General features: G+C 37.5%; 4 protein-coding genes and 1 non-coding gene across 7 annotated transcripts; all 5 read left to right on the forward strand.

Annotated features, from left to right (window-relative positions):
- The first annotated feature begins 1,633 nt into the window (after nucleotides 1-1,633).
- Nucleotides 1,634-1,705, forward strand: TRNAH-GUG. Its single transcript has one exon. It is a non-coding gene; the product is annotated as a tRNA-His (tRNA).
- An 889-nt stretch (nucleotides 1,706-2,594) lies between these two features.
- On the forward strand, nucleotides 2,595-9,544 carry LOC111463513. Of its 3 annotated transcripts, none has more exons than XM_023107474.1 (18): nucleotides 2,595-2,859; nucleotides 3,178-3,281; nucleotides 3,366-3,457; nucleotides 3,923-3,961; nucleotides 4,066-4,119; nucleotides 4,621-4,695; nucleotides 5,180-5,245; nucleotides 5,335-5,377; nucleotides 5,767-5,821; nucleotides 6,849-6,942; nucleotides 7,033-7,085; nucleotides 7,185-7,269; nucleotides 7,352-7,454; nucleotides 7,554-7,646; nucleotides 7,821-7,887; nucleotides 8,226-8,292; nucleotides 8,377-8,430; nucleotides 9,108-9,544. In XM_023107474.1, the coding sequence occupies exons 2-18, from the start codon at nucleotides 3,218-3,220 to the stop codon at nucleotides 9,249-9,251; spliced, it is 1,248 nt and encodes a 415-aa protein (XP_022963242.1). In that variant the 5' UTR covers nucleotides 2,595-2,859; nucleotides 3,178-3,217; the 3' UTR covers nucleotides 9,252-9,544. The 3 variants fall into 3 exon arrangements, with proteins under 3 accessions (XP_022963242.1, XP_022963241.1, XP_022963243.1); XM_023107473.1 differs by having other exon boundaries at nucleotides 2,595-2,728; XM_023107475.1 differs by having other exon boundaries at nucleotides 2,595-2,728; nucleotides 5,767-5,812.
- A 1,514-nt stretch (nucleotides 9,545-11,058) lies between these two features.
- On the forward strand, nucleotides 11,059-14,152 carry LOC111463515 (50S ribosomal protein L7/L12). Its single transcript, XM_023107477.1, has 2 exons — nucleotides 11,059-11,799; nucleotides 13,799-14,152. Exon 1 carries the CDS (start codon nucleotides 11,190-11,192, stop codon nucleotides 11,796-11,798), a length of 609 nt encoding a protein of 202 aa, XP_022963245.1. The 5' UTR covers nucleotides 11,059-11,189; the 3' UTR covers nucleotide 11,799; nucleotides 13,799-14,152.
- Nucleotides 14,153-17,739: 3,587 nt separating this feature from the next.
- Nucleotides 17,740-20,036, forward strand: LOC111463517 (folate transporter 1, chloroplastic). The gene is given in 8 exon segments (XM_023107479.1): nucleotides 17,740-17,879; nucleotides 18,070-18,085; nucleotides 18,219-18,292; nucleotides 18,753-18,771; nucleotides 18,774-18,862; nucleotides 19,564-19,657; nucleotides 19,728-19,854; nucleotides 19,944-20,036. Coding segments are annotated over 7 exon segments (423 nt in total). The 5' UTR covers nucleotides 17,740-17,879; nucleotides 18,070-18,072; the 3' UTR covers nucleotides 19,951-20,036.
- Nucleotides 20,037-23,177: 3,141 nt separating this feature from the next.
- On the forward strand, nucleotides 23,178-27,322 carry LOC111463512 (3-epi-6-deoxocathasterone 23-monooxygenase). The gene is made up of 9 exons (XM_023107472.1): nucleotides 23,178-23,657; nucleotides 24,269-24,593; nucleotides 24,699-24,848; nucleotides 24,990-25,268; nucleotides 26,062-26,151; nucleotides 26,227-26,305; nucleotides 26,485-26,591; nucleotides 26,686-26,813; nucleotides 26,905-27,322. The coding sequence occupies exons 1-9, from the start codon at nucleotides 23,434-23,436 to the stop codon at nucleotides 26,987-26,989; spliced, it is 1,467 nt and encodes a 488-aa protein (XP_022963240.1). The 5' UTR covers nucleotides 23,178-23,433; the 3' UTR covers nucleotides 26,990-27,322.
- The last annotated feature ends 35 nt before the right edge of the window (nucleotides 27,323-27,357 follow it).

Raw genomic sequence — 27,357 nt, forward strand, 5'->3', positions numbered from 1 at the left:
TCTAATGAGATGACTTGTTTATTAATAAGTTGCCTTTACTCTCTCTCTTTCTCTCTCTCTCTGATACCTATCAAGACCTTTTAAACGTGTTCATCTAAATTGAGTGTGCCCGTTGTGCCATCCTAACACTATATCCTCCATAACGATTTTGAATGAAATTATCTCTAGAATCGTGTGTCGTTTCAATGAAACGTAGATCATCGTCGTTTTTAATCGAAACTTGGGTTAAGCTCCATCTCGAAGCCTTATAGAGTTAGGAGTAAAAGTATACCGACGTTGACGCATCGAGATGGAGATCAAAAGCAGCTTTCTCCAAAAACCCTACCTACCCTCTATCTTGGCTGGTTTCCATATGATGTCATAAAGCAATATAGGGTTTCATTCCTTAATAAAAATTGGATTTTGATTACTGGGTCCTTCAGATTACAAGCAATACTTTTCTTTTAAATCTACTTTTGGCTTTTTCTTGTCACAGTCAAAACTGTGAAGTTATTGGGTTACAGTAGAAGCATGCCTGGATAGCTCTTTAGCTGATTAACATAATCACTGGATTAAGTGTTCAAGTTAATTCTTTTACATGTCAATATCAAACAAAGGTTGTCTATGTCACGACTATAAGCACTTTTAAATCTAATTTTTTTAATCTCGTAAAACATGTCTTACTATTCACAATTATGCAGCTCGTTTATTCATCTTGACATTAACAAAGAGCAACGTTTATGAAACGTTTTACCTCTTGAATCAAATGATACCTATTTTATGTCTGTTACATCCCGTATAAACATGGAGTGAGTGGGATACAAATTATAACACAGTCTGACTCCCAACTCATCAAAAAGTGAAAGAAGAATGATGGGTGATTTTTGTCATAGACCCCGCTTCCTTACGTCTCCTCTATTGCTATTCCCTCGTTATATGTTAGTATATGAAAAACGCTATCGATGTTGTATGGTTAAATATAAGAGGAAAGTGGTTTTAAAAAATGAGGAGGAAAGTCAACTGAAATATTAAATTGGGGGAAAGAGAGGGAAATGGGGTCAGATCCCACTACGTCTCAGTTTAAAGTAAAATTATAAAGAAAGGAAAAGAAAAAGAAAAGGTATAATGCGGGCTTCAAAAAAGTGTTAACAATAATTGGAAACGCAATAACATTGGGATTCCAAGATGCTTTCTGTAAATTCCATGTCTCTTTTATTTAAGTACAAAAAGGAAAAGGAGTCCCAATTGGAATCCACGTTACCCACCTTTTTCTTTTTCTTTTATTTTCTTATATTTTCTTCACCGCCCGCCTGGGACCTCTCTCTCTCTCTCTCTCTCTCCCTTGGCCGGAGACTCATAAACCATTTGTTTTTGGTATCAAAATGTGTGCCACAGGGAGGGTGTGTGTGTGTGCGTGTGTGGAATATGGATGGACCCAGAAGCCGTGGGTTCTGTGGGTTGCAGACCCCAACGCCCTGAAAACAAGGGCATCCAATCTCCATATTCTTAAAAGGACATCGGCCCCTTTTTAAACTTGTTTTCCACAAAACCCCACAAAAGTAGCCGCATTTTCATGCCTCTTTGTCTCTCCTTCTCGAACTCTCAGAACTTTTCTTTGCTTTAATAATTTTGTGCGGACTTTTGGGACAACAAAGTGGCTGTAGTTTAGTGGTGAGAATTCCACGTTGTGGCCGTGGAGACCTGGGCTCGAATCCCAGCAGCCACACTTTTTTCTTTTTTTTTTTTTCCTTTTTTGAATTGGAATTGGGTTAGAAAAGTCAAACTTGGGCTCCTAATGGGCCCTTTGTAGGTTTCTTGGCCCAATAATTGTCTCTTTACTTGGGCCCAAACTAAGGTCATGTTTTCTTTTTCTTTTTCTTTTTTTTTTTTTAAATTTTCTTCTTCTCTTTTGAATAGAGCTAGGAAAAGTCGAATTTGGGCTCGTAATGGGATACATTGGGCCGTGGGCCCAATTCAGACTTTGAATCTCTTGACCCGATAGTAGCCTCTTTACTTGGGCCCAAACTAAGGTCAGAAGGGGATCACGAAGTCTTTCCTTTTTGTTGAAATTTTCTCCTCTTTTGAGTAGGGTTAGGAAAAGTCGAATTTGGGCTCCTCATGGAATACATTGGGCCGCGGGCCCAATGTAGAATTTGGGTCTCTCGGCCCAATATTAGTCTCTTTACCTGGGCCCAAACTAAGGTCATGTTCTTTTATTTATTTTTTATTTTTTTATTTTCTTCTTCTCTTTTGAATTGGGTTAGGAAAAGTCGAATTTGAGCTCCTCGTGGGATACATTGGGCCGTGGGCCCAATGCAGATTTTGAGTCTCTTGGCCCGGCCCAATTATAGCCTTTTTACTTGGGCCCAGCGCCCGAGAGCTTGATTGATGACGAAATTACATTTAATAATTATTTGAATTAGAATCTATAAAAATTAAAAATATATTTTTATTACTTGGCGTAGATGTAAAAAGAAAACAAAATTAAAATATAATTTATTACAGTTATTGAGATGAATCTGAATTAATATAAAATAGTCTCATAAAGAAATGCCCGCGTGTTTGTATAGTTTATTATTTTATTTTAGGTAAGATTCTACCATTTTTTGTTAATGGAAAGTTCTTACCAGGCAATGCCCGCGTTGCTGGTGCAATGGCCTGATCATTTCCCGTAATCGCAGGTTTTCGCGGATGCATCCCGTATTTCGAGCCGAGAAACCAAACGGAGCTATTCACTTGAAGGTTTCAGGTATTTTCGTTTTCGTGTTCTTCATTCTCATTTTCGGAAGCAGTTTGGAGGCTTGAATTCAGCTGGACTTGAACATAGCTACACATTCCATTTTATCGCTATGGAGCTGGAACCGATCCGAATTCGTAAATGTAGTATTGAATATAAGTTTTAATTAGTATTTTCACGATTTATTCCTCAAATTGGATATCTGTTTCAATTTGTTCATCTTGCCTTTTTGAATCTTGCTCCTATGGTTCTCCTGGATATTTTGAACATGCTAGTGTTATTCGATTCTATATTCTCCCTGCCCTACACTAACTTGACGAATGCTTTAACTCAAGCCTTCGATTTTATGGCAGCAATATTTTGAGTATTAGATTACACTATTCAGGCTCGTGAACTTTTTTTTTTCTTTCTTTTTCTAGTTGTGATGCTTCTACTGAAGAGCTTACTAAACTTATTTGCAGCCTGCAGGATATGTTCAAACGTTGAAAGAAAGATAAAAATATGAGTACAAGATATCATATTGGTGTTTGTTCTTTACATTTACTACTATTCAGTGCATTAATTAGTAAGCTTGCATTATTCAGCTTATTTTGTCTCTTTTTCAAATGTTGAATTACACTTTCTCTCATACAGAAATTTCTTTGTTTAGATGTTCTTTTACAGGCTGTTGAAATGAATGCAATTGCAGTGCCAAGTTCCAGTTGCTATGTTTTTGACAATTCTAGTCACATCATTGACTTTGTATCCTACTCAGAATGGTCTGTATTACTACTTGCAAGGACCTAGATGTGGTAACAAGAATGACCAAATGCACAGTTCATTAGGGAGATGGGAAAACAATTTGCATTTGGAAAACAATCAAATCTAGGTTGATCATTTTATAACTTTCTTCATTGTGATGTTTGTTGGCTTCACTTTATCCCAAATGAATCTTTCTAGAGGTTCGTGATCAGTAATGGATTCATTTTAGGAAACCTTTTCCATGAAGTTTCTTGTGGCTTTAAGTGGATTTTTCTTGATATGGTTTTATTTATTAATGTTGGTGATCCAGTCAATATGTTAGCATCTTCATCTGTCATATTGAACTTTCTGTTTTTGTTCCTCTATGGGATCTGAAATCAACTTCCCTTTACATTTCTTTTTGCCTGTTCCTCAATTTTGCTTCTGGTGTTATTATGATTTTAGCTTACTTAACTTGACAATTAGAGCAGCTGGATTGGACACCCATTTGAATATGAGGAGAAGGTGATGTTCTTTTTACTTAACTAATGAAACTTTTTATTATATTTTTAAACTCCTTATAAATACATGAATTCAGGCAATATTGAGTCAAACATCACTTGATATAGGGTTCTGACTTGGTGGTTCAGTTTTGCAAAGATGTGGAAAGTAGATCACAAGTGGTAATGCATCTCTGTTAGATTACTTTACAATGACCTTTGATTTACTTTGAAGATATATGTCAGAGGGATTTTAGCAACATCTTAGTGCCATATTGATGAAGAAAGATTTACATACACATGCCATCTTTACTTGAGATTCGCCACTGTTGGAGTTCCATCAGTAAATGGTTAAGGGTTAGAGAGTAGGAGTTCTGGAAAATGTATATATTTTCTTCGGCCTGAAGGAAGTTGCTTTCCATTTCATTTTGGGTTAACCATTTTCCGGGAACTGTCAAAATTGACTGAGAAGAATTGCATTGATTTCATTCATTCTTTTATACTTGCTGTAGTTAAAGAATTGTGCCCTTCATTACATTGTTGCTAGTTCTCGCTCTGAAACAACTACTATAGTTTTATTATCTCTTGAATACATTTGATTCATATTTTCTTTTTCTATTCATGCTTTCAACGGCTTGGTCAGTCTCATTCATATCTCTAGTGCATCTGTTCCTGGTTAACCAGGGATATGTAGATTTTGGTCGATTTGATAAGTTCAACTACTTTGTATCTGGTTCAGGACATGCCGACTTTGTTCAAGTAAGCTTAGTTTCTAATGTAAATGGATGTTCATTTTTAGTTTTTTTTTTCTCTTGCATGAGAACGCTAGTAACGAAGATAACTTAAAGAGGAGTTTCAAAAAAATTCAAACTAATAGTTAAAATGTATAAAGATCAAATAGAAATAATCTTGAAAGTTCATAAACTTATTAGAATTTTTTTCTTTTAATTTCTATCGACTAAATAGACATAATCTTGAAAGCTCACCAACCGAACTTACAATTTGACAATTTTCCCTTAATAATGATGATAAGAATTAAATGAGTTTTAAATGCTTGCAGGGCCTCTGGGATACTCCTTATCTCCCTTTGTCTATAGTCCCCGTTTTATGAATGAATTTTTCTGTTTCTGATTGAAAAAGAAAACAAAAACTATTTCATTCTTAGCTTTTGTTGACATTATAACCTGTTGGATCAGATGATATGGAACTGACATCATAATCATTCCAATTTCCATCTGTTCAGGATTATTACAATGGCGACCTGACTTCTTGTGAGCATAGTTATGACAAATTGGGGAGGACTGCGCAGGTTAGTTTTATATTTGACTCTCTCTCAATTCTTCAAACTTATGTATTTGGGTTTATGGCTTCTTATGGACCATGGAATTCTAATTTCAGGTAAATGTTATGTGTAGAGGTTGTTTAAATGGACAATGTAAAGGTTAGTCAGCTTTTTGTCCCCAATCTTCCTTCATTGGTATATCAACTCCTAAATTTTTCTGGAAACTATGTCAATACAATTTTGGCTGCCTAGAAAATATGCTTCTTGGGATCCATGACAACCTCTGTCACTCATATTTACTTAATACAATTCTGGAAACTATGTTAATACATAGATATGCATGCATGCTATACATGAGCCCTCTGTCACTCATATTTACCTAAATTATTTTACTAGCAACTTTCATTTCTATATTCATTATCTTGCACGGTAAAATTCTTGGAAATTTTAGTTCTTTGATTTTCTGAGAACTGTATGCACATGTTTGATATTAGTGCTCTTGGAATATGTTGATACTAGTGATGAACGCATTCATCATCTTATTATAGGTGGTCTGGGATGCATCTGCAATATCACTCATGAGTCCAGTTGCAGGTCTTGCACGTAACTCCTTGATTTCTTTCAGAGTTACATTTTTAATTTACTGAATCTAAACGTGTGTGCAATCCTTGAATGATGGTTTAAGGTTTTCATGATGAGTGGACTAAAGAAACTGGCTTATTTATTGAAGTTTATGGAACTCAGTGCGAAAGAACATGAGTAGCTGAAGGAACCTTTCTTCTTCTTTTGAAGCATGGGTGCCAAATATTCTTGAAAACCATGCATAGTTGTGTCTTTCAAGTGCTTATTTGTTGTTGGCTGGGATAAATACTTCCTTTTCACGAAAGCGAAGACAATATTTTAGAACATGAAAGTGAAGAATCTGTCATCTGCAGTTCGTAATAGACAATTGAAGTCTAGCTTATGGCATTAGTAAGCATTCACTCTTTTTCTGATTTCCCCGGGACAACAATTAGCGTCACTGCTACTACTGTGTTATGTGGAAATGTAAATGGAAATCTCAGTCCACTGATACAGGATTTAGAGAATCTGTCTCCCACGAAGTATCCAAATTTGTACCCGTCACTTTGCTGCCTTCTCATTCTCTCCCCATTTCTTACAACTCCATAACTTGATTGGGCCCACTCTTATCCAACAATTCATTTTACACCCTTATGCAGAAAAATACAGAAGCAGCACAGCCTCCTTTAAAAATGCATTCACACCACCTCCCCTGTGCGGTTCTTTGGATGCAAGATACCTATCAGCCTGATAGAGAAATTTCTCGATAATATTAAGTTACATGTTAGTTCTGTAGTGTTAACCACATCTCTAAACCAGGCACACAACATCTTTATCCTGCACAATCCATCATGCTGTAATGAGTGAAGCATGGAGGCCAGTCGTGTTTTAATTAATATTTGTAATAACTTGAATGATTGGAATTTTTTATGGAATAAAAACAAAACAAAGTATCAGTGTTAATTAGGGATGCTTCGCAATGCATGGGGATTTTAGATATTATTTCTTGAAAGGGGAAGTTCTCTTGGCGGAGAGAAAGTAACTCACTTATAACTGTTATCTGCCTCAGAGTTATTGTCGATCTTGCCATCCCTTGTGAGATACAAGGCCCACGTGTTTTCAAAGGGTTTACTGTTGGTTTTCACCCTCGATCTTGGGAAATTGTAAGATACTATTGTCATTTCAAGTTGGCTTAGAAAGAAAAGTTCTTTGATTGAATTATTTAAGAGAATGTACCTTGAATAATACCACAGGTTTACAATGGTTTGACTCAATTAGGCTATGAGAAGCCACACCGTGCATTCAGGTAAAAGTTCATCGCCTTGTATCCATCCATTATATTTTGTCTTTGCTATTTGATAATGATAGAAGATCTATTTATCCAAGTTCACGTTTATTTCTTTAGCTTTAGCACGGAGCAGACTAGTCTGGTTCTTTATATGACTGCAATTGCATCACTTTCCTCTTTTGTACAGAAACCGATTATTCAGGTATTGAGTTCTCAGTTAGTTGAATAATAAACTGAAAATTGGTATTCTTTGTAGCTGATGCAATTTGATCAAACATTTGCAGGTTTTTCCAGAAAATGGACTAGAGGTGAAAGTATCGGGCTCAGGGGCAACTGGGAGCTACCCTACAACTTTGTCACCCTCGATGTTGATGATTGACTGGAGATGTATGGGTGTTTTTTTTAAAATTTTTTTTTATACAATGGAATTCTCGATTAATTATTTATGATAATCCTCATATTGTCTCAAACCTGTAATTATCTCAGGTGACATTGCCAGGGACGTTCCATATGCTGTTAACGTCACAATCCCTGTGGCTGATTATGAACCAATTAATTTTTTTCTTGCCAAAATGTGTGGTGAGAATCTCTCTCTCATGCAACATACCACCCATGCATTCCTTTAAATTGAAGTTGTCGTAGGAACTAAATTTAGGGTCATCCAGGAAATACAACAGTGTCTAACATGATTGTTCTTTTTTTAAAGGCGTGAAAGCTAAACCTAAGTCTACCTTTGAGTTTCATATTTTGCAGAAAAAAGGCAAGACGTACAAGGAGATTACATGCAAGGATGGGCCACATTTGGAATACTCTCTTGCTTGTATGTCAAGTCTTTCTTCTTAATCTTCTGCATATACGCAAGTTTTAGTATCTAGATCTTCAGGTATTAAAACAGTTTGGGTGCTGTATAGTCTGGATAACTTTCTGCAAAGTAACTGGTCTCCTGGTCTACCTCTGCATGCTTTGGGGGGCTTATAAAATATTAAAATGATCTAGATGTGCCCATTTGTTGTGGCTTCATTTAAGTGGCATGTTCAGCTGCAACCTCTTGCTCTATTTGATCAACTAGAAAATAAGTCGTACGTTAACCTTTCAATAGCCTGTTTAAAATATTTTTTTTTTATGGTTTTGATGCCTTAAAAAATTGTGCATGAGCAGATTCATAGTCGGATCGTCGCTATTTTGCTGTGGAGGATTTGTTTACAAGACCCAAGTGCAAGGCCAGGTAAGCTACCTTTCAATGTCATTGCGGTTAGACATTTTTTTTCCTGTGAAATGTACCGTTATTGTTCGATACTTATGTCTGTAGCGTGGAATTGATGCATTGCCGGGCATGACATTACTATCCGCCTGCTTGGAAACTGTAAGTTTGCAGCCCCCTTTTTGATGTAAAGTTTAGTTATCTTATTTCTTTTTCTTTTCAATGCAACCATTATTTCAAGAAACCAAAAAGTTTCCTTCGGTGACATCTTGTCCTGTTCGTTGGCAATTCTTAATTCACTATTACTGACTAGATCATGTATATACATCATCTCATCTTAGGATTTTTTTTCCCTGTATTGAAATGAATCCCCTGGGCCGATTTTATAGCTACTTTAGTTTTAGTTTTCAAGTATTTTTAAATTTTAGCTTACCAATGTATTTCCCTTTTATTTCAACGTCTTTAAAATGTAAGCCAAAATTTTTTAAAAAATAAAAATAAAATAAAACTTGTTTTGTTTTCGGAATTTGGCTAAGAGTTAACATGTGTTTGTAAAAAAAAAACATATTTGAAACATACCATAGAAATGAAGGGGAAGTAGGCATAATTTTTTAAATAAAACAGAAGAGTTATCAAACCAGTTCTCGTAAGTTTTATTTCTTCTCATTGTTCATGTATATTTAGCAGAATATTGCGTAACCTTCGGTGTGAAACTAGCTTATACTGACAGTGTCTTTTCAAGGCTTGTATTTTCTTGTCAGGTCTAGCAATCACTTGTTATAATCTACCGACTCAGTTGTAAGTTTGTGACATGTTTGAATTTGTATCCATGAAATTAGGTGAGTGGTGCAGGACATAGCTACCCGAGAGCGGAAGGCTTCAACGATGCAATTGTCAGTGAAGCCTCCTGGGATCGCCCATCATCCTCTTCCTCTTCTCGACCGACACGAATACCATCTGAGAAAAATTATGGTTCAATATGAACCTCTCTGTTTCAGTCTTTAGAGAGTTCACTAAAGGAATTCGGCTGTTTGCCATTGGATCAAGGACTATAGGCAGACGCAAAAGTGATTTAGGCAAAGCTTAGTTTTTGAAGCTATCAACCTATCAGACATTACTATCCATATTCTCATAAATTGAAGGGTTGAATATTAATAGAGGGTGAGTAGTGTTTTTTCTTAGACATTTTAACAAAATGTTAGTTTTTCTAGAAGTATTAGGATTGTTGCCATTTATGGATAAAAGCATTAATAATGAGATGAAGTTTTACATTTTACCCATTAGGCTTGGCAAGGGAGAGTTGAAGCTCCTAGCATTTATGGAGTTAGTTTCAACTCTAAAATTAAGTTTTTTTAGTTTTAAGATAAAAGATGTCAATTCGTGTCAATTCAATTCAAGCACAGTTTAACGTATAAGGTACTATTGAATTAACTAGGAGCTTTAGAAATGAAAAGATTCCAAACCCAAATAGGAACCTTAGAGGGTTTGAGGGATGAGATCAAATCTGCATTGGAGAAAGAATGGCCACAAACAGTTTGGTGCGCTGATATCTTGGCTTTAGCTGCAAGAGATTCCACTGTCATTGTAAGTGCTGTATGCTTTGAATGGTGAAATGATTCTCAGTTTGTTGTGAAATGATTCTCAGTTTGTTGTGGAATTTACGTAATATATATTGAACTTGACAGGCGGGTGGACCCTCTTGGGAGGTTCCATTGGGAAGGAAGGACTCCGAGAACTGCGAGTTTGAGTGGCTCTAACAACATTCCAGCTCCAAACAGCACTTTCCAAAACCCTTCTCAATAGGTTCCAAAACCAAGGCTTTGACATCCTTGACTTTGTTTCCTTATCTAGTAAGCTTTCTCGGCTCTTCCTAACCGTATTCATTCTCAAATTTTTCTTTTATTCGACTCGAGTAAATAGTTCTTCCCTTCACTTTTTTTCATCTATTTATTCAAACACGGTAAACTCGATTATGTGTCTCAAAGATATTAATTTATCTAATTATATGTCTAAAGAGGCACAAAAAAGAAGGTCTTCATTGTTCTTACCGCTCTCCATAGTCTAAATAGTCTAAATTCCATACTCTTTTGTTGGAAAGAAAAAATCTCATTAGGCTGTACAGGAAGCATGTGTCAAAAAATGTGTCAAAAAATCTCTTCCAAACCACCAAGTGATATGAGATTAAAAACGATGGTTGGTGAGAATTGAGAATTTTTCTCTATTTTTTATTATTAAAAAAAATTTAATAGATAACTTTTTTCCATTTTTAATACCCATTCTACTAAATTTAATAATATTTCATAAATAAAAATAGAATATAATATAATATTTTATATAATTTCTAAAACTCAAATTTAAATATTATCACATAATCTTACCCATTTAAGTATATTTATTTATTTAGTGTATACATTATAAATATATAATAAAATAGTTTTATTCCTTGTATAATAAGCATGAATTATGTTTAAATTGGCATACCATTAATAAGATATAAGTTAATTTTAATAAAAATTTTAATATTTTAATATTACGAAAATGTTAGTTAAAATGTTGGCACCATTTTAACATCGATCCACTTTTTTTTTAATTCATGAAAATGCTGATCTTATCCAACTACTAAGGTGATTGTACCGTCGAGAGCGAAGCAGATCAGTATTTTCATATTGTACCGTGATGATTGGATGGGCCATTCCTTGCAGAGACGGCCCAATAATGGTGGGCCTACCTGATTCGAAAGCCCAACTAAAAGCCCACCCTGGGAATTTACCATCTGCTTCGCTCTCGACGGTAGGGTTTAGGCTTCTTCACAGAATCTGAACGACGGCGAACAATCTATGTTCCACATGAACGCACAGAGCTCATTGTCTCACTGAACTTGCCGACGGAACAACATTCACGATTTACCATACATTTAAGAGATGAGACATTTGCGAAGTATTTCCTCTCATTTATCGTGGGTTCGCAGAACTTTCGCTCACAACTCTGCCTCTGATTCTCCGTCTACTTGCAATTTAAATCTTCTAGGGTTGGAAAGATTGACATCGTTTTCATTGCTGAATCACCGGAATTACACTGTTGCTTCACCGGAATCAAAACCAGCCCCTTCAGAGAGAGTTACGGCCATTGTGGATGAGATCTCCGGTCTCACGCTACTTGAGGTTGCAGACCTTACGGAGGTTCTTCGAGAAAAGTTGGATGTGAAGGATATGCCGGTAATGGCGGTGATGATGCCGGGGATGGGGTTTGGCGGCTTGCAAAACGCTGGCAAGGGTGGTTCTGGGGCGAAAGGCGGTGAAGAGAAGAAGGCGGAGAAGACAGCGTTTGATGTGAAGCTTGAAGCTTTTGATGCTGCGTCGAAGATCAAGGTCATTAAGGAAGTGCGAATGTTTACGAATTTGGGATTGAAGGAAGCTAAGGATTTGGTGGAGAAGGCGCCAACGCTTCTAAAGAAGGGGGTGACGAAAGAGGAAGCTGATACGATTATTGCCAAGATGAAGGAGGTTGGCGCCAAAGTTTCAATGGAGTGAGGTAATGTAGTCCTACTGTTTGCAAGTGTATTTTAGAACGAGTTACATGTTTCAAACTGTATGCCATGTGTATAGACCATGTTAGCCTATCTTAGTAATTGAGCATTCATCAAGACGTTATAATGAGTTTATCATGGCCATTGGGTATGTTTTGGGGTTGTAGTCAGGGTATGGATTCATGGATACGAAACCTGGTAATCTTTAATTTTAGTCCCTATCCGTGGTAGCTTAGCAGAAGAATTTGATCCCAACTCCGGAGGACCGAATCTAGCTTGAGAGTTACAAGTATGATAATGAGTTTCTATAGAATTTTATATACTATGCCTGCGGTTCTCCTAACTTGAGGAGAGGTCCTTTATGAATTGGATTTGGGACGCAAAACTATACAGTTGAGGGTAGAAGATTATCCAGCTGTGTAAACTAGCCTGTAGCTACCAAATGGCTCGAGTGTCTGCTTTTTTTTATCTTTTTTGGATAAGAAACACAATTTCTTAATCAATGAAGCAATAAGCAAAATGTGCAGCTCAAGCCCACCGCTAGTAGATATTGTTCGCTTTAGCCGGTTAGTCATCAGCCTCATGGTTTTAAAACGCGTCGCTAGGAGAGGTTTCCACACCCTTATAAGGAATGCTTTGTTTCCCTCTCCAACCGATGTGGGATCTCACAATCCATCCTCCTTGGGGGCCCAGCATTCTCGCTGGCACACCGCCCGGTGCTTGGCTCTTATACCATTTGTAACAGCCCAAGCCACTGCTAGCAGATATTGTCTGCAGCCTCACGATTTTAAAACGTGTCTGCTAGGGAGAGGTTTCCACACCTTTATAAGAAATGATTTGTTCTCCTCTCTAACCAATGTGCGATCTACGAGGAAATGAGACGATTTGGACTATAGTTTTTTCTGACATACTTGCTGTGCTTTTATTAACTGACCCTGAGCTGGAGAAATTCTAGGACTTTGAGGTACGGAAGTGTGTGCAGTTTGGAAGTGATCAGATTTATCCAGTCATGCAAGTGTAACCTAACCTGGAGCTACACAATAGCCTGAGTATGTGCGTTTTCTCAAGGAACCAAAAAATATATAAGAAACTTCAAGAGTTGATAATAGGTAGAAGATGATGGTCCTTAAAATGCAATTCTTTGTTGAAATCTTAATTTGCTGTTGTTTGTTCATTTCATCTTCTTATGAAGATTTATGGTTATGATGCCTATATGGTCCAATAATTTTTTCAATCTTTTTTCTTTGGAGCAGAACAATTGTTAGTTGAGATAAATAAGCTCATACAAAGTAATGTTAACAAAAACCTTATCTCTATAATCTATATTCTGAAGTATAAGTAATGTTAACAAAAAAAACCTCGAGGCAATGTGTTGATCTATATTTTTGCCCTTCATAGTTTCACAAATGCCACAAAAGCTTTAGACCACGATAGTATGTAACAGCCTAAGCCTAAGCCTAAGCCTAAGCCCACCGCTAGTAGATATTGTCCACTTTAGCCCGTTTCGTAGCGCCATCGGCCTTACGATTTTAAAACGCGTCTACTATAGAGAGGTTTCCACACTCTTAAAGGGAATGATTTGTTCCCCTCTTCAACCGATGTGGAATCTCACAATTCACCCCTCGGGGACCAGCGTCCTAGCTGACACGATAGCATGTTACCTCTCAAAAACCTTATTGAATAGTCATTGTAACCTTGAACCTGTAGAGTGCCTATTGTGAATTAGTCATACTTATCAATCTCACTGAAGCATGCAGCAGCATTACACAGTTTCAAGCTGCAGAGCCTATTCTATCTGTTACTCTGCATGCTTTATTTCTTATGATTTTAGCATGGCTACTTCATTCATCATCGTTCTTATTATAATCTGTGCAAGTCACTTAATTTTACTAAATTCCTCTGCAAATATGCAACAGTACAATTCAATAACATTGGGTAGAATCATGGTATCAGTAGTAGTTGGCATTACTATTTTGTAATTTCGTTTGTTTCTTTCACCATCAGGATACTGCGGAAAATACAAAGCTTTTATGGCACTTTTCAAGTCAGAACAGCAGTTGAAGATATATAATACCATTGAGTCTTGATAATTCATTTGGCCTGGGATGAGGACATGGGATTGTTTGGGTTCCTTCAAAACATATGGAGCCTTCCTTATTAGAACTTTCCATATTTTTGCCTCTCGACCTGGAATTGTATGGGTGGATGATAGAGAGACATTTCTTGGTACTTGCCTTTTGTATTCATAGCTTCCCAATAACTTAAAACACCGTCCCTTCAAGAACAGAGTTCTCTACGATGAGTTATTTTTGTATTCTAAGACACCATCCTCTTAATGCAACTTTGTAAAACTCAAAACATTGGTGATGAAGAAGAAGAAGCCCATGTATCACCATGGCTAAACTTCTGATTCGATCGACCATTTGAGAAGTAGAAAAAGTACGTGCGAGCGGGAAATTATTGATACGGTTGAATGAAGGATTGAACCATTAAGAATGGTAATAAAAATCAATTTTATCCGAAATAAAATAGTATTCATAAGAATTATCTTTTTCAGGTATGCCTCCTATTTTCAAAGAGTTATTGTAACTTAGACTTGGTTTTTTAAATTACATGTAAAATGTTTGTATTTGGTGTGGAAATTATACTTTTAAGTTTAATTTTTGAGGATTTGTTAATACAAATAATTAATAATTAATGATTGGTAAGAATCGTAAGAGATGGATAATTTATGTTAGAGATTTCGATCCACATTTTCCTGAACTTTTGCAGACTTTCATTTTTAATCTGTCTGAATTACCCATCGTAAAGCTCCGAGCTCTGCTTTTTTCCGTCGCAACGCCGCCGAAATTTCATGCTTTGAATCATTCGTTTCTGATATTTCTCAACGTCGATGAACTGAAAGGAAACAACACAAAGTGTAGTATCTGTAATCGCGTCGCAGCCAGACATGTGGCAGTGGGAGAATGCCACCGCCGGTGCCGTCGCCGCCGTGCATCCTCTAGATGTCGTCTGCACCCGGTTTCAAGGTAGCTTACTTATGTGACCGCTCAATGTTAGCTTGCGTGTGTGACCAAAAAATCTGGTGTTTCAAGTCTTTGTACCCCTAACATTTGTTTTTGCTCCTTTGCCCTCGAAATGGCAGGTTGTGATCGCAGAGGATCCAGTCTCCCGACTTACAAGAATACAGTTAATGCAATCTTCACTATTGGTCGGATGGAGGTTTGTAGATTCAGTGTTTGCTACTCCTAATTCCGATCGTTTGTTGGCTTTTTCTACTATTTCCCCACGAATTTTGTGATCTGGGCTATACTAATTTGGTTCTTCTGTAAAAGAAATGGTAAACTTAGTGAAAGTGCCTTGAAATTTGCTTGCTTAACCTTTTAGATGAAACTTTGTTCGAATATGGCTCGCAACTCACATTTTCAGGATGAATTTTTCCTCGCATAGACCAAATTCTTCTGCCATTTGTCTTAGTATAAGACCCTAAATCCGAACCATAAACCGCATGTATAAGGAACATTTGTGGAACGCCTTTAGTATGATCCTTATACAGTTCTTCATCGACACGAGACAAAAAAGCTCTCATGACTTTACAATTTTAGTATAAACCGCATCCGATTGTAGTATAAGTATCCTTATGTGTGTCTAATCTTATCCATATCGTAATTAAATGACTCATGCTAATGCTTGAGTCCATTTTTGTGCTTTCTGACTGCCCATCATCTGTTGCATTTGACCCGTCCCACATCTGACTTATGAATATTCACTTTGCATAAAGTACATGTTGGAACACACAGCCTTGTCTCTTAGGATAAATTATAGGTCATGTTTGATAAATATCTTGTTTTGGTTTGTTATTTTTTTTAAAATTAAGCATACAAATACTACTTTTGTTCATGTGTTTCTTTGTTTTGCTACCTATGTTTTTGTCAAAATCTTCTAAATTTTGAAAACTAAAGAAGTCTTGGTTTAAAAAGAAAGTTCAAGGATACAAACTCTCAAAGGGAGTGAAGAGAACCAGCAACCAAACCAATAAGTAAAAGATTCCCAAAGGATACATACTCCCTTTGGGAGTGAAGAGAACCAGCAACCAAACCAATAAGTAAAAGATTCCCAAAGGATACATACTCCCTTTGGGAGTGAAGAGAACCAGCAACCGAACCAATAAGTAAAAGATTCCCAAAGAATATGTACTCCCAAAGGGAGTGAAGAGAACCAGCAACCGAACCAATAAGTAAAAGATTCCCAAAGGATACATACTCCCGAAGGGAGTGAAGAGAACTAGCAACCGAACCAATAAGTAAAAGATTCCCAAAGGATACATACACCCAAAGGGAGTGAAGAGAACCAGCAACCGAACCAATAAGTAAAAGATTCCCAAAGGATACATACTCCCGAAGGGAGTGAAGAGAACCAGCAACCAAACCAATAAGGAAAAGATTCTCAAAGGATACATACTCCCAAAGGGCGTGAAGAGAATCAGCAACCGAACCAATGAGTAAAAGATTCTCAAAGGATACATACTCCCAAAGGGAGTGAAGAGAACCAGCAACCGAACCAATAAGTAAAGATTCCCAAAGGATACATACTCCCGAAGGGAGTGAAGAGAACCAGCAACCAAACAAATAAGGAAAAGATTCTCAAAGGATACAATAGCCAAAATAAAACATCAAGGAATGAAGTGCCCAGGTGACAAACAAACAAAATTGTTCTAAAAGCAAGGCTGCTTAACTGAAGAGCCAGTGAAGCTAGAACCATATACAAACCAGCTCCTAAACGGCTAAACCACCGTTCATAGGACAAAACTCAGCGAGAAAGCCTTGCAGACTCCAGGAAGAAAGGCTACTCCAACTCCCTTTCAAGTCCGCGAGGAACATTGAAAGCAAACCCCTTCTCAGACAAAGGACCTGCTGCAAGCTTTAAAAATTTACAAAGGTCATCAATAATATCTGAAGAATCTTTTGGAGCTTCTGAAGTGTTGAGATCAGCAATAATGATAGGATTATTTCCCTTGATGAAGGATATAAAAGCCCTTCATCGCTTGAATCTTTGTAAAAGTCATGCAGATTCCTTTCAAAATTAGAACCAATGCTACTAACTCTACCAACTGGATCATTACTAAAATCCAAACTATCCTCCTCTAAAGCACCTTTGATATCCTCAAATGAGAGTACCAAGGGAAAGGGATCGGTCCCCTTTGAGAATTATTAAAAAACCCAATAAATTTTGTAATATCCTCAAACGAGATCAAATCTCTAGTACTAGAGGGAGGGCAACCAACTTTGAACCATCCTTGAGGCCTCTTCAGCTAAAGACAAGAGGGAAAGGCTATTAGTTAGCAACTCTTGTAGTGAACTTGTGATATAATTATCCTACTTGTGATTTAAGTACATAACTGAAATCCGTCCAAGCGATTGAGTAATTTATTAATATTTTCTTTGTTGGCTGAACATTTCATCTAGTCTTTCAAACTCCATTAAATGTTTTCCCCGTTTTATGGTATCTATGGCAGAGCCAAACAAAGATATTCAGACAATGGAAAGAACTTGAGTCCCAGGCTTCATCTTGTTTTTGCAGCAGAAGCAGGAGCTTTGGTGAGTCCAACATGAAGCTCTGCAATAGCTTCTTGGACCTTTTATGCTTTTTACGTCAAACAATTCCATTATTGCACTTTTGACTTGCTAGAAAAATGTCTCTGTCCTCATTTTATTAGAGTTTTTAGTTTTTATTATGTTAACAAGTGTGGTTCTACTGCCTCTTCAGGTTTGTTTTTTGCACAAATCCAGTTTGGCTTGTGAAAACAAGAATGCAGCTTCAGAATCCTCTTCATCAAGCACAACCTTATTCTAGCTATATGGTCTGCCCTTTTATCTTAATATGCTCTCTGGGATATATCTTATCCTAGTAAATTACAAGATCTTGTGATTTGTATTCAAGTTAAGCTTCAGTATTTCATATTTTCCCCCTTCTCTCCCACCGTGTTGTGATAATGTTTAATGGCTTATAATGATGATGATGGGATGATTTTTACTTCGAAAACTGTGACAGTTGTTAAGTTAAGCTTCAGTTGTTTTATCTAGTCTACCTTGATTTTTTATATTTATCAAAGAATGAAAGCTTTCCAAAGAAACAATTCATCAAAAAGAGAGAATAAATAAGGGAAACAACAAGAAGTCCAAACCCATTAAACCGAAGGATTTTCTAAAAATTCTCCTCTTGGTTTTGTTTAGAAAGAAGGAGTAATCACAAAAAAAAAAAGAAAAAAAAAAAAAGATATGAAGCTGAGTTGTATGCCACCTCTCTTCTTTCTTCCATCAGCTATAATTGTAGTGTAGTTATCCCCCTCGTAGATATTTCATTGCTTTGCTCTATTACTTCTTATGCATTTGATTCTGTGCACATCTATCGTGTTTAATTGCAGATGCCTTCAGAACCATCTTGAGGGAGGAAAGTTTTGCTGCTCTGTATAAAGGGATTGTTCCTGGCCTTTTCCTCGTAAGTTGTTTGGATTTAGTTTATGTTTTCTCTCAACAGTGTGATTATTTTGCTTCTCCACAGTAATCTTATTATATTACTTAGTTTTTATAACCCTTTGGTTTTGCGAGGATATCTCATCTCCCCTTTTTTTGCAATTTTGGCTCCGTTAATAGCATCATACGTTTCCTATCTATCCATCTATATATCAATACATATATGCATATTGGTTAAACTTTCGTGGCTTCCATTCATATCATTATACTCTAATGTTCATTTTATCAAATATGGGCTCTTGGGATCTGTTTTTTTATCCTTTTCTTCCTTTATTCCTTTTTTTTCCTCCTATTTCTTGTGGGGTTGTAAAAATGTTGTCGAGGGTTTTTATGGAATGGGAGAGTTTTTGTACATTTGTCATAAAAAGGCATTCTGTTGACAGAATTTCATGGAATTAGTTCATAGATGTGTTTGGTTGCTTCAGCAGGTTTCTCATGGTGCATTCCTTTTACAGTTTATGAACTCCGTACATTTATTGCCAACTCGAGGTCTGGATGGTCCAAAGTGGATGCTCAAAGTTCTGGGGAATTACTGGTACAAGTTTCTGGCTTGAGTTTACTAACACCACTCTATTGAGTTATGGGAGAAGTGGAAATGCGAGATCCCACCTCTATTTTGGAGAGGGGAACGAATCATTTCTTTAAGGGTGTGGAAAACTCTCCCTAGTGGACACATTTTATTAAAACCTTGAGGGGAAGCTCGAAAGGGAAAGCCCAAAGAGAATATATCTGCTAGCGGTGGCCTTGGACTATTACAAATGGCATTAGAGCTAGACACCGGGCGATATGCCAACGAGGACGCTGGGCCTTCCAAGGGGGATGGATTGTGAGATCCCACATTGGTTGGAGAGGGGAACGAGGCATTCCTTATAAGTGTGGAAACCTCTTCCTAGTGGACGCGTTTTAAAACCTTGAGGGAAGTCCGAAAGGGAAAGCCCAAAAAGGATAATATCTACTGGTTGTAACCTTGTGCTGTTAAAGGAAATATTTATTTGATCTAGCCTATAGCGTATAACCTTTTCAGATGCTTGTCCTCCATATAGCTAATCATACAATAGTATATTCGAGTATATCTTAGCCTCTTCCATTCACCTAGGGTATATTCTTGCAATGATCATAAATTACAAGCAACATTCAGATGACATAAAAACCATTGCCTTTTAAGAACCTTACTCCATTAGTTCTAGTTTTCGCCGCATGAAATATAAAACTCTTACTGAGTTTTTTTTCATGCAGAATTCAGTTGATTATGCTGTTCTTGGAGGATCTTCTAAAATTGCTGCCATGCTTCTGACACACCAATTTCAAGTAAATAGAAATTTGACTTATGGTATGAACTATGGTGTTGTTTTTATAGTCATTTATCTTAGCTGACTCTTGAGTGACTTGGTTCTCAAAAGAATGTCCCTGTGGCTTTGATCACGTTCATTGTGTACGAAAACGTCTTAAACTTCCTCAAACTGACAAGACAATGGGAATAAAATTTGTTGTTCCAACTATATTGCTATTTCTTCATTGCAAAAGCTGGTATTTGTATTCCAACAATTGAATATTTGATCCATTGCTTTCCTCTTTCTTCATGTTAATGAAAATCTCTCTGCTTTTTGAGATTACAGGAGGTGAAGCACAGAGCTTATGTACAAAGACATTTATAGAGGAAAAAGTCCACTGAAGTCTTGCTGAGCTCTCTCCTGTTGGATGAAATGGTGGCCTCCAATATAATAACTTCAAGGGCGGGTACGAGGCTCTTGAATACATCTCCTTCCACATATTCTTTGGTTCTCGCTGATTCGAATCCGAATTCTTTATTGTCAGGACCCCAATTTTTTATCCCGGCCATGGTTCCAGAAGCTCCCAGTTCCTGCTACCACAATAGAACGAACAAGCTTCATTGTTATCATGTTTTAAAAGCAAACGAAAAAAGAAAATCTGGTTCACATTGGGATCACCTTTGTACTTTTTTGGAAAATAACCAGACAAATAGAAATGTGAATCCTTGTTCGTTATTGCTTACATGTCCAATTTGGAGCTCCTTCTCGTTGTCTATGGTGACAGCTTCATTGGTATCTCTAGGTGATCAATCAATGATCACAATACCAGCAAGGGCTGAGATGGATTCTTCCTTTGTTACTGTCGTTCAATCGAACTAGCAATTGTTTTCTGCTCTTCCTGGTTCCTTCACAAACAAGTCATAGTATTCAGTTCTTCAGAAAAGCAATGCAGAAAACAAAATGTTTGTGCTGACATGAAACTGAACCACATGACAACGAAATCCAATTCTTTTTTGATAGATTCAGCAGATTTAGTTTGTGAAGATCTTGGAAATCAGGAAGAGCAAGATAAGGCCATCGACCTTATCAGGTCTGAACAAGCTCGTATGTCACCCAGCAATTGCTTCTCAATCAATCTATTCCCACAATGAATGCCTAATTCCCGAACAGTTCAAAAGTACTATTACAGCATAAATCTTTACACCATGTTAGGGGAAAAGAAGAACGGTGTGGGAATGGGGGCTTGGTGGCGATTTCAAATCGCCATAGCCTCTCAAATCATGGGCAATCACATGGTGCCATGGCTCGCCAGACAGGATATCTGGGGGCACCAACTATTCCAATTTCAGGTAAGTGGTGTCTCTGCCAAGGTACAACCTTACTCCATTGTTTTAGATCCTGTGGTGCTTACTTCGTCACCCATAGTTCCTAAAGCTTCCCAGAATTCTGAGTCACAATGGCAGGGTACTTTTGATTCCATCTGTTGACTTTGATTGATACTTTCTTGATATGAAATAACAAGCTTAAGAACTCCCAGGTGACCTGAGGGTGACCTGAGGATGACCTGAGGATGACCTGAGGATGACCTGAGGGAATTCACATTTCTACCCAACCAAAAGTTTCTAGCTGTATGCCTTTTTCATTTTTTGCTAATCCAAAATGAGAACAGAAAATTCTCATCTTCTCTTAAATGTCGGCCCCAGTTCTCAATCACTTGATTAAAGGATCAAAGAGAAGCTCTTTCCATAAAAAGGAATCCAATGAAATGTCTATTCCACAAAAAGAATGGGTCCTTAGAGTTTCAAATGCATGTGAACATTGGATTCTACGTTGATATTTTATAAACCAATGTCATTTAGCTAATTAAATATAGGGTGTGGAAAAGAGTGGATGGTCCAAAACACTTCATGAGTGACATTTAGAATTTTTGTACAGCTGCAGTTGTCCATGTTAGTACTATGATTATGTTGACTTTTTCATATTATATGTTCCAATCCTTTACCTTTCTCTCTTTAAAGCTAAACAAGCTCCTCTTAGAGAAGAATTATAGAGGCATGTTTATAGAAGGTTCTGTTAGCTTTCATGATTATGGCTCCTACCCTCTAATTATCATATTCCAATCAGTTTCATCCAACAAACACCATATTACTTTGTGTCTGGAACATGATTTATGAAGATTTACAGCTAATGCCTAACCTATCAACAATGAATATTATTACCTGTTGGATGATCCTATTGCAGATGGATGGACTCTTTTTGTCACTGTAATTAGCAGCACAGCAAACACAGAGATGAAGAGTGGGAAGAAAGGGACAAACCACAGTTAAGAGAAAGGACTCACAAGGTGTTTGATGAAATGCCTCAATGAAGAACGGCAAACACGAGGACAAGTACATGGCCCCACAGGCTAGATCCATCACTCACTTCGAGTCGCAGAACAGAGATTGAAGACTGTGAAACAGTGGGTGTTAAAGTACTGAAGCATGATGAAGACAAGACGAATTATAGGAAGTGATGAAAAGAAAAGGGAAAAAGGGAAAAAAAAAAAAGGAGAGATCCGGAGAGAGGTGAGGGGCTGACATTTCCGGCGCCCCCCCCCTACGGCCCAGTGGGCTTCGTTCACGTGCTAAGCTTCTGCACATGCCATTTCTAAGGTGGGTGGGTGGGTCATCGTTCAATCTAAAAATGGTGAATTACAGACCCAATGTGGCCCGACCCATGTGATCATCTGATCCATCATTCCCTCTCTTCTTCTTCTTCTTCTCCTTCTTCTTCTTCTTCACTTAACTTTATCTGTTCAAACAGTTCCATTTCTTGTCTGTTTTCCTCGTTTTGTTCCATTCCTTTCATACTTTTCTTTCATCATCTCTCAAATCCAAACTTTCCCTAACTACCAAAACATTATCAATCAAAATCTTGGGTCGGCTGATGAGTTTCAAACAACCCCACTTCCATTTTCTTCGCAAGTTCGGATTTTTATATTGAGATAACACAAAGAAACTCCTTTTCTTGCTAACCCACCACCCACGTTTTTTTCCACTTCTTTATGTGTTCAAATCCGCATCCCTCGGATCCATTTGCTACTTGTTTATTCAAAACGTAACGCTCCCAGATCATCAAATGTAAACAAAGGGGAAAGCTTTGTTAGTTAGAACCTCTCATAAGTCAAATCCAAAACTTCCCCATACAATAATCGTGTAAGCCTTAGCGTTTAGGGCAATCTCTTCTCGAGTTGACCACGACCCGTTCAAAGATAGCGACTGAGTTAAGAGTAATTTTGAGAATAGAATTTAAAATTTAACCATTGATGATCCATTTGAACATAGCTCAGCTCAATAAAATGGAGAAGGTTTTGTAATATATAAGAGGATATTGGAAAGGACAAGTGTAGTGAGGTAAAAAAGGGATTAGAATAAGAGAGATCCGGGCAACATCTAGCTAATGGAATGAAGACAAAAATGGAGAAGCGTGGCAATATTGGGCAATCCAATATGGTCACACTCACACACACACACATACACCAACACCTCATTCATTGATTGTTATAAGCCCTAGATCTTCCCAATCTCAACCCCAAAAAGATTTCCATTCCACTTCTCTCTCTCCCCCCTCTCTTTCTCTCTCTTTCCTTCAAATCTCTCCCAATCTCTCTCTGTGGAGAGACATAAAACGGTACACTGTTGTTGGCTGCATGAAGTGATTGATAGCGGAGTAAAAGTGTTGCCTTGGTTGACTCAAAAAAAAGGAAAAAAGTTGCAGCCTTTGTTTGTAGGTAGGGTTTTGCAGATTATTCAGAGAGAGAGAAAAGAAGTGAAAGGTAAAGTAAAGAAAAGAAATGGAATGGGTTTTGGGATTTTGGGTTTGGTTCCTCAGCGTTGTTGCTTTAGCTTGCCTTTTGTTCAAGAACAACAACAACAACACCAACAAGATTCATATTCAAAACAAGCCCGGAATTCCCAAAGGCAGCCTCGGTTGGCCCTTCCTCGGCGAAACCCTCGCCTTCATTGCCTCTGGCTACTCCTCCCGTCCTGTCACCTTCATGAACAAACGCAAATCTCTGTAAGTTCATACTTTTTTTTTTCCTTCCTTCTTCCCCATCAAACATTCATCATCTTACAAAAAAATTCTCCTTTTTTTTTTTTTTTTTTAAACACGAAAGTACACAAAACCCACCATCAAAATGATGAGTTCCACTATGATTCATTTAGTTCATTATTGATTCATACTTTTACCTAACAAATTTCACCATCTTTATTGTTTATTCTTTTATATCGATGCTGTGATGATTAAGCCGAGCTAGCAATTAGTTGGGTTGGGTTGTGCTGTGTTGTGTTGGGTTTCTCTTTAATTATTTCCTTTTTTTGAAAGCGCGGGAGAATGATGATCATGATGAGTATTTGATTATTTAAAGAGTTTACACGAACAGCCTCACACATGCAATACAAAAACACCAGATTCTCAAAAGGGTCAGAATTAAAAGCCTCAAAAACACCAAAACTCTATGATTTTCAACCAATTTTCATCTGGGTAATCTTTGGTTTGCGATTTTGATCCACAAAAAGTACCAAAAATTCAAGCTTTTTACTTCCATCCCATTCCCTTTCCAAAAATGTCCAAACTTGGCTTCAAAGATTTGGATTTGAAAAGGGGTTTAAGGATTTTTGGTGCAGGTACGGCAGCGTGTTTAAAACCAACATTTTGGGGACACCCATCATAGTGTCCACTGATTCAGACGTGAACAAGGTGGTCTTACAGAACCATGGCAACACCTTTGTTCCAGCTTACCCCAAATCAATCACTGAATTACTTGGTTCTTTTTCAATCCTTCAAATGAATGGCAATTTTCAAAAAAGAATTCATTCACTCATTGGAGCTTTCTTGAAGTCCCCCAGCCTCAAAGCCCGAATCACTACAGATATTCAAAACACTGTTAAACTAAGGCTTTCCAATTGGAATACCTCCAAATTGGTTTATGTCCAAACTGAAACCAAACAGGTTATTTTTGTTATTTTTATTATTATTACTATTATTATTTTGATGGGTCATGCATAAAAAGTAATGGGTTTTTATAAAAATGGTTTCTTTTTTGTTATTTTGCAGATCACATTTGAAGTATTGGTGAAGGTGTTGATGAGTGTGGGACCCGGTGAAGATTTGAAGATTTTGAAAAGGGAATTCGAAGAGTTTATCAAAGCCTTGATTTGTATACCTGTTAAACTACCTGGAACGAGGCTATATAAATCCTTGAAGGTCGGTCGGTCGGTCCGTCGGCCGGTCGGATGGCCGGTCGGTCCTTCAATTAATGAATACTGCAACTATTAATGATTTTATTAAACCCCCTTTTTCCTTAATTAATTAATTAATTAACTTGATTTTACGGCGGTTCTCCAGGCGAGAGAGAAGCTGTTGAAAATAGTCAGTAAAATTGTGGAAGAGAGAAGATCGACGGCGGCGGCGGCGGCGGCGGCGGAGGAGGAGGAGAAGATTCCACCGAGAGATGCGGTGGACGTTCTCTTACAGGATAACGATGTGGTCCAAGGGCTACCGTTGGATTTCATCAGTAGTCACATCATTGAGCTGATGATCCCCGGCGAGGAGACGGTGCCGATGGCGATGACTCTCGCTGTCAAATTTCTTAGTGACTGTCCCGTCGCTCTAGCTCAAATGATGGTACGTCAATTTTCCATTTTTTTTTATTGTGTCTTCTTGATCCAATGGCTAGGATTCAACCATGATATCGTCGATGGGTCCGGGCCGAAATACGTCGATTTCGTGTCCCGACTCCTTAAAATTGAGGTTACGAAAATGATTCTTATTCCTCCCACTATCATTTTTTATTCATGTATAATAGATCTCTAAACTTTATTAATATTAATTAAAATGGAAATGAAAGCGAGGGTTGGAGAGAGAGGGTAGTTTTGACTTTTCAAAAGGGTTGTTATGAGAGAGTATAGGGGATATTATAATCCGTAGGGAGCAAATTATAGGTGGGAGAATTGAGACGCACGTGTGAGTAGAGAGACAGAGAAAATGAGGTGAGTGGGCCACGTGGGAGGCGTGGAGGTTTCGTGGCCGTACGATAGTGAGATTGAGAGGTTGTCAGATAAAAGGACCACCAATTAACTCCTTGGCTGGGCCTCTTGGAGACCACTACCTGTCAAATTGTCTTCCCCTCCATTTATCTTTTTGCATAATTTTTTTAATTTTTTAAAAAATTTAAAGACTAAATAGATACAAATTTAGAAGTGGTCGAAGATTCCGTTATTTTTTTTTTGTAATTTTTAAAAAATTTAGAGACTAAATAGATATGATATAGTGCTTAATAAATACATGTTTGTCCCAAATTTTAATTAAATGTTGAGCTTCGTGGTGCAATTATAATTGTTAATTGGGACCCATATCTATTTCTTTAATAAATAATATTTGTTAATTAAATGAAGGGGTTTACTGTTTGATTAATTAGGAGGAGAATATGGAGCTGAAGAAGCAGAAGGATGATTCTGGGGAGGAGTACACGTGGACAGATTACATGTCTCTGTTATTTACTCAGAATGTAAGTATTAGCACTGAAAAAAGTTGTCTTTTTTTTGGTTCTTGTTCTTGGGGGTGATGATTTTGTTGCTTTTAGGTGATTAGTGAAACCTTAAGAATGGCTAATATCATCAATGGGGTTTGGAGGAAAGCTCAAAAAGATGTGGAAATTAAAGGTATGGATGGTAGGGGGAAGATTTCGTTGTTTGCTTGTTGCCTTCTTGTTTAGAATCGAGTAATATGAGATCTCACATCGGTTGGAAAGAAGAACGAAGAAATTTTTCCCTAGCAAACAATATTTGCTGGCGGTGAGCTTAAGCTGTTAAAATTGATGGTGGTTGTGGTGGGTGTGTAGGTTATTTAATACCACAAGGTTGGTGCGTTTTGGCGTCGTTCATTTCGGTTCATATGGATGAAAATAACTACACGAACTCGCATCAGTTTGATCCATGGAGATGGGAGGTAGGGGGAAATCAAAGTTTTAATATCTTCTTCCCTTTTGATCATATAATGAAATGACTGAGTGGTTGATTGATTGATTGATTGAAAAACTAAGGGAATTGGGTCTGGAAGTAATAACCAAAACTTTACACCATTTGGAGGGGGACAGAGGCTGTGTCCCGGCATTGAGCTTGCCAGGCTCGAAATCTCAATTTTCCTTCATCATCTTGTCACGACCTACAAGTACTCTCTCTTTCCCTGTCTCTGCCTTTCTCTTTTCATTTCTGTTCATATGTAAATGAAGAACTAATGAGATAATAAGAATAATAAGCAGATGGGGAGCTGAAAGGGATGAAATCATCCATTTTCCAACAGTGAGGATGAGAAGGAAGCTGCCAATAGCAATTGCAAAACATTAAGCTCTCGATCGGATTCAATCATCTCGACAACTTCGATATGGAGCTGTCGAAGAGGAAATAAGGCAAAAAAACAAAAAAGAAGTAAAATCTCAACACAGCAGGTGTAAATATAATATATTGAATGACCCAAGTTTCTTTTGTTTTGCTGTGAGATAGATATAGCTAGACAGACCCACGAGGGGTCCTCTGTTTTAAGCCATAACTGTACTGATACAGGAATTCTAGTTTTACTTTACATGGAGCACACCTCGGCTCTCTCTACCATTCTGAATTATGATTCTTGTTCGTGCGTCGCCATCTTTTTGACAGTTCAAACGGGTCCTTCCTTGTCCATTTCCTCCTCTCCTCCATTCAATAGCAGCATTCAT

The sequence above is a fragment of the Cucurbita moschata genome, unplaced genomic scaffold (assembly GCF_002738365.1).
Source record: "Cucurbita moschata cultivar Rifu unplaced genomic scaffold, Cmos_1.0 Cmo_Scf00028, whole genome shotgun sequence".
Lineage (NCBI taxonomy): Eukaryota > Viridiplantae > Streptophyta > Magnoliopsida > Cucurbitales > Cucurbitaceae > Cucurbita > Cucurbita moschata.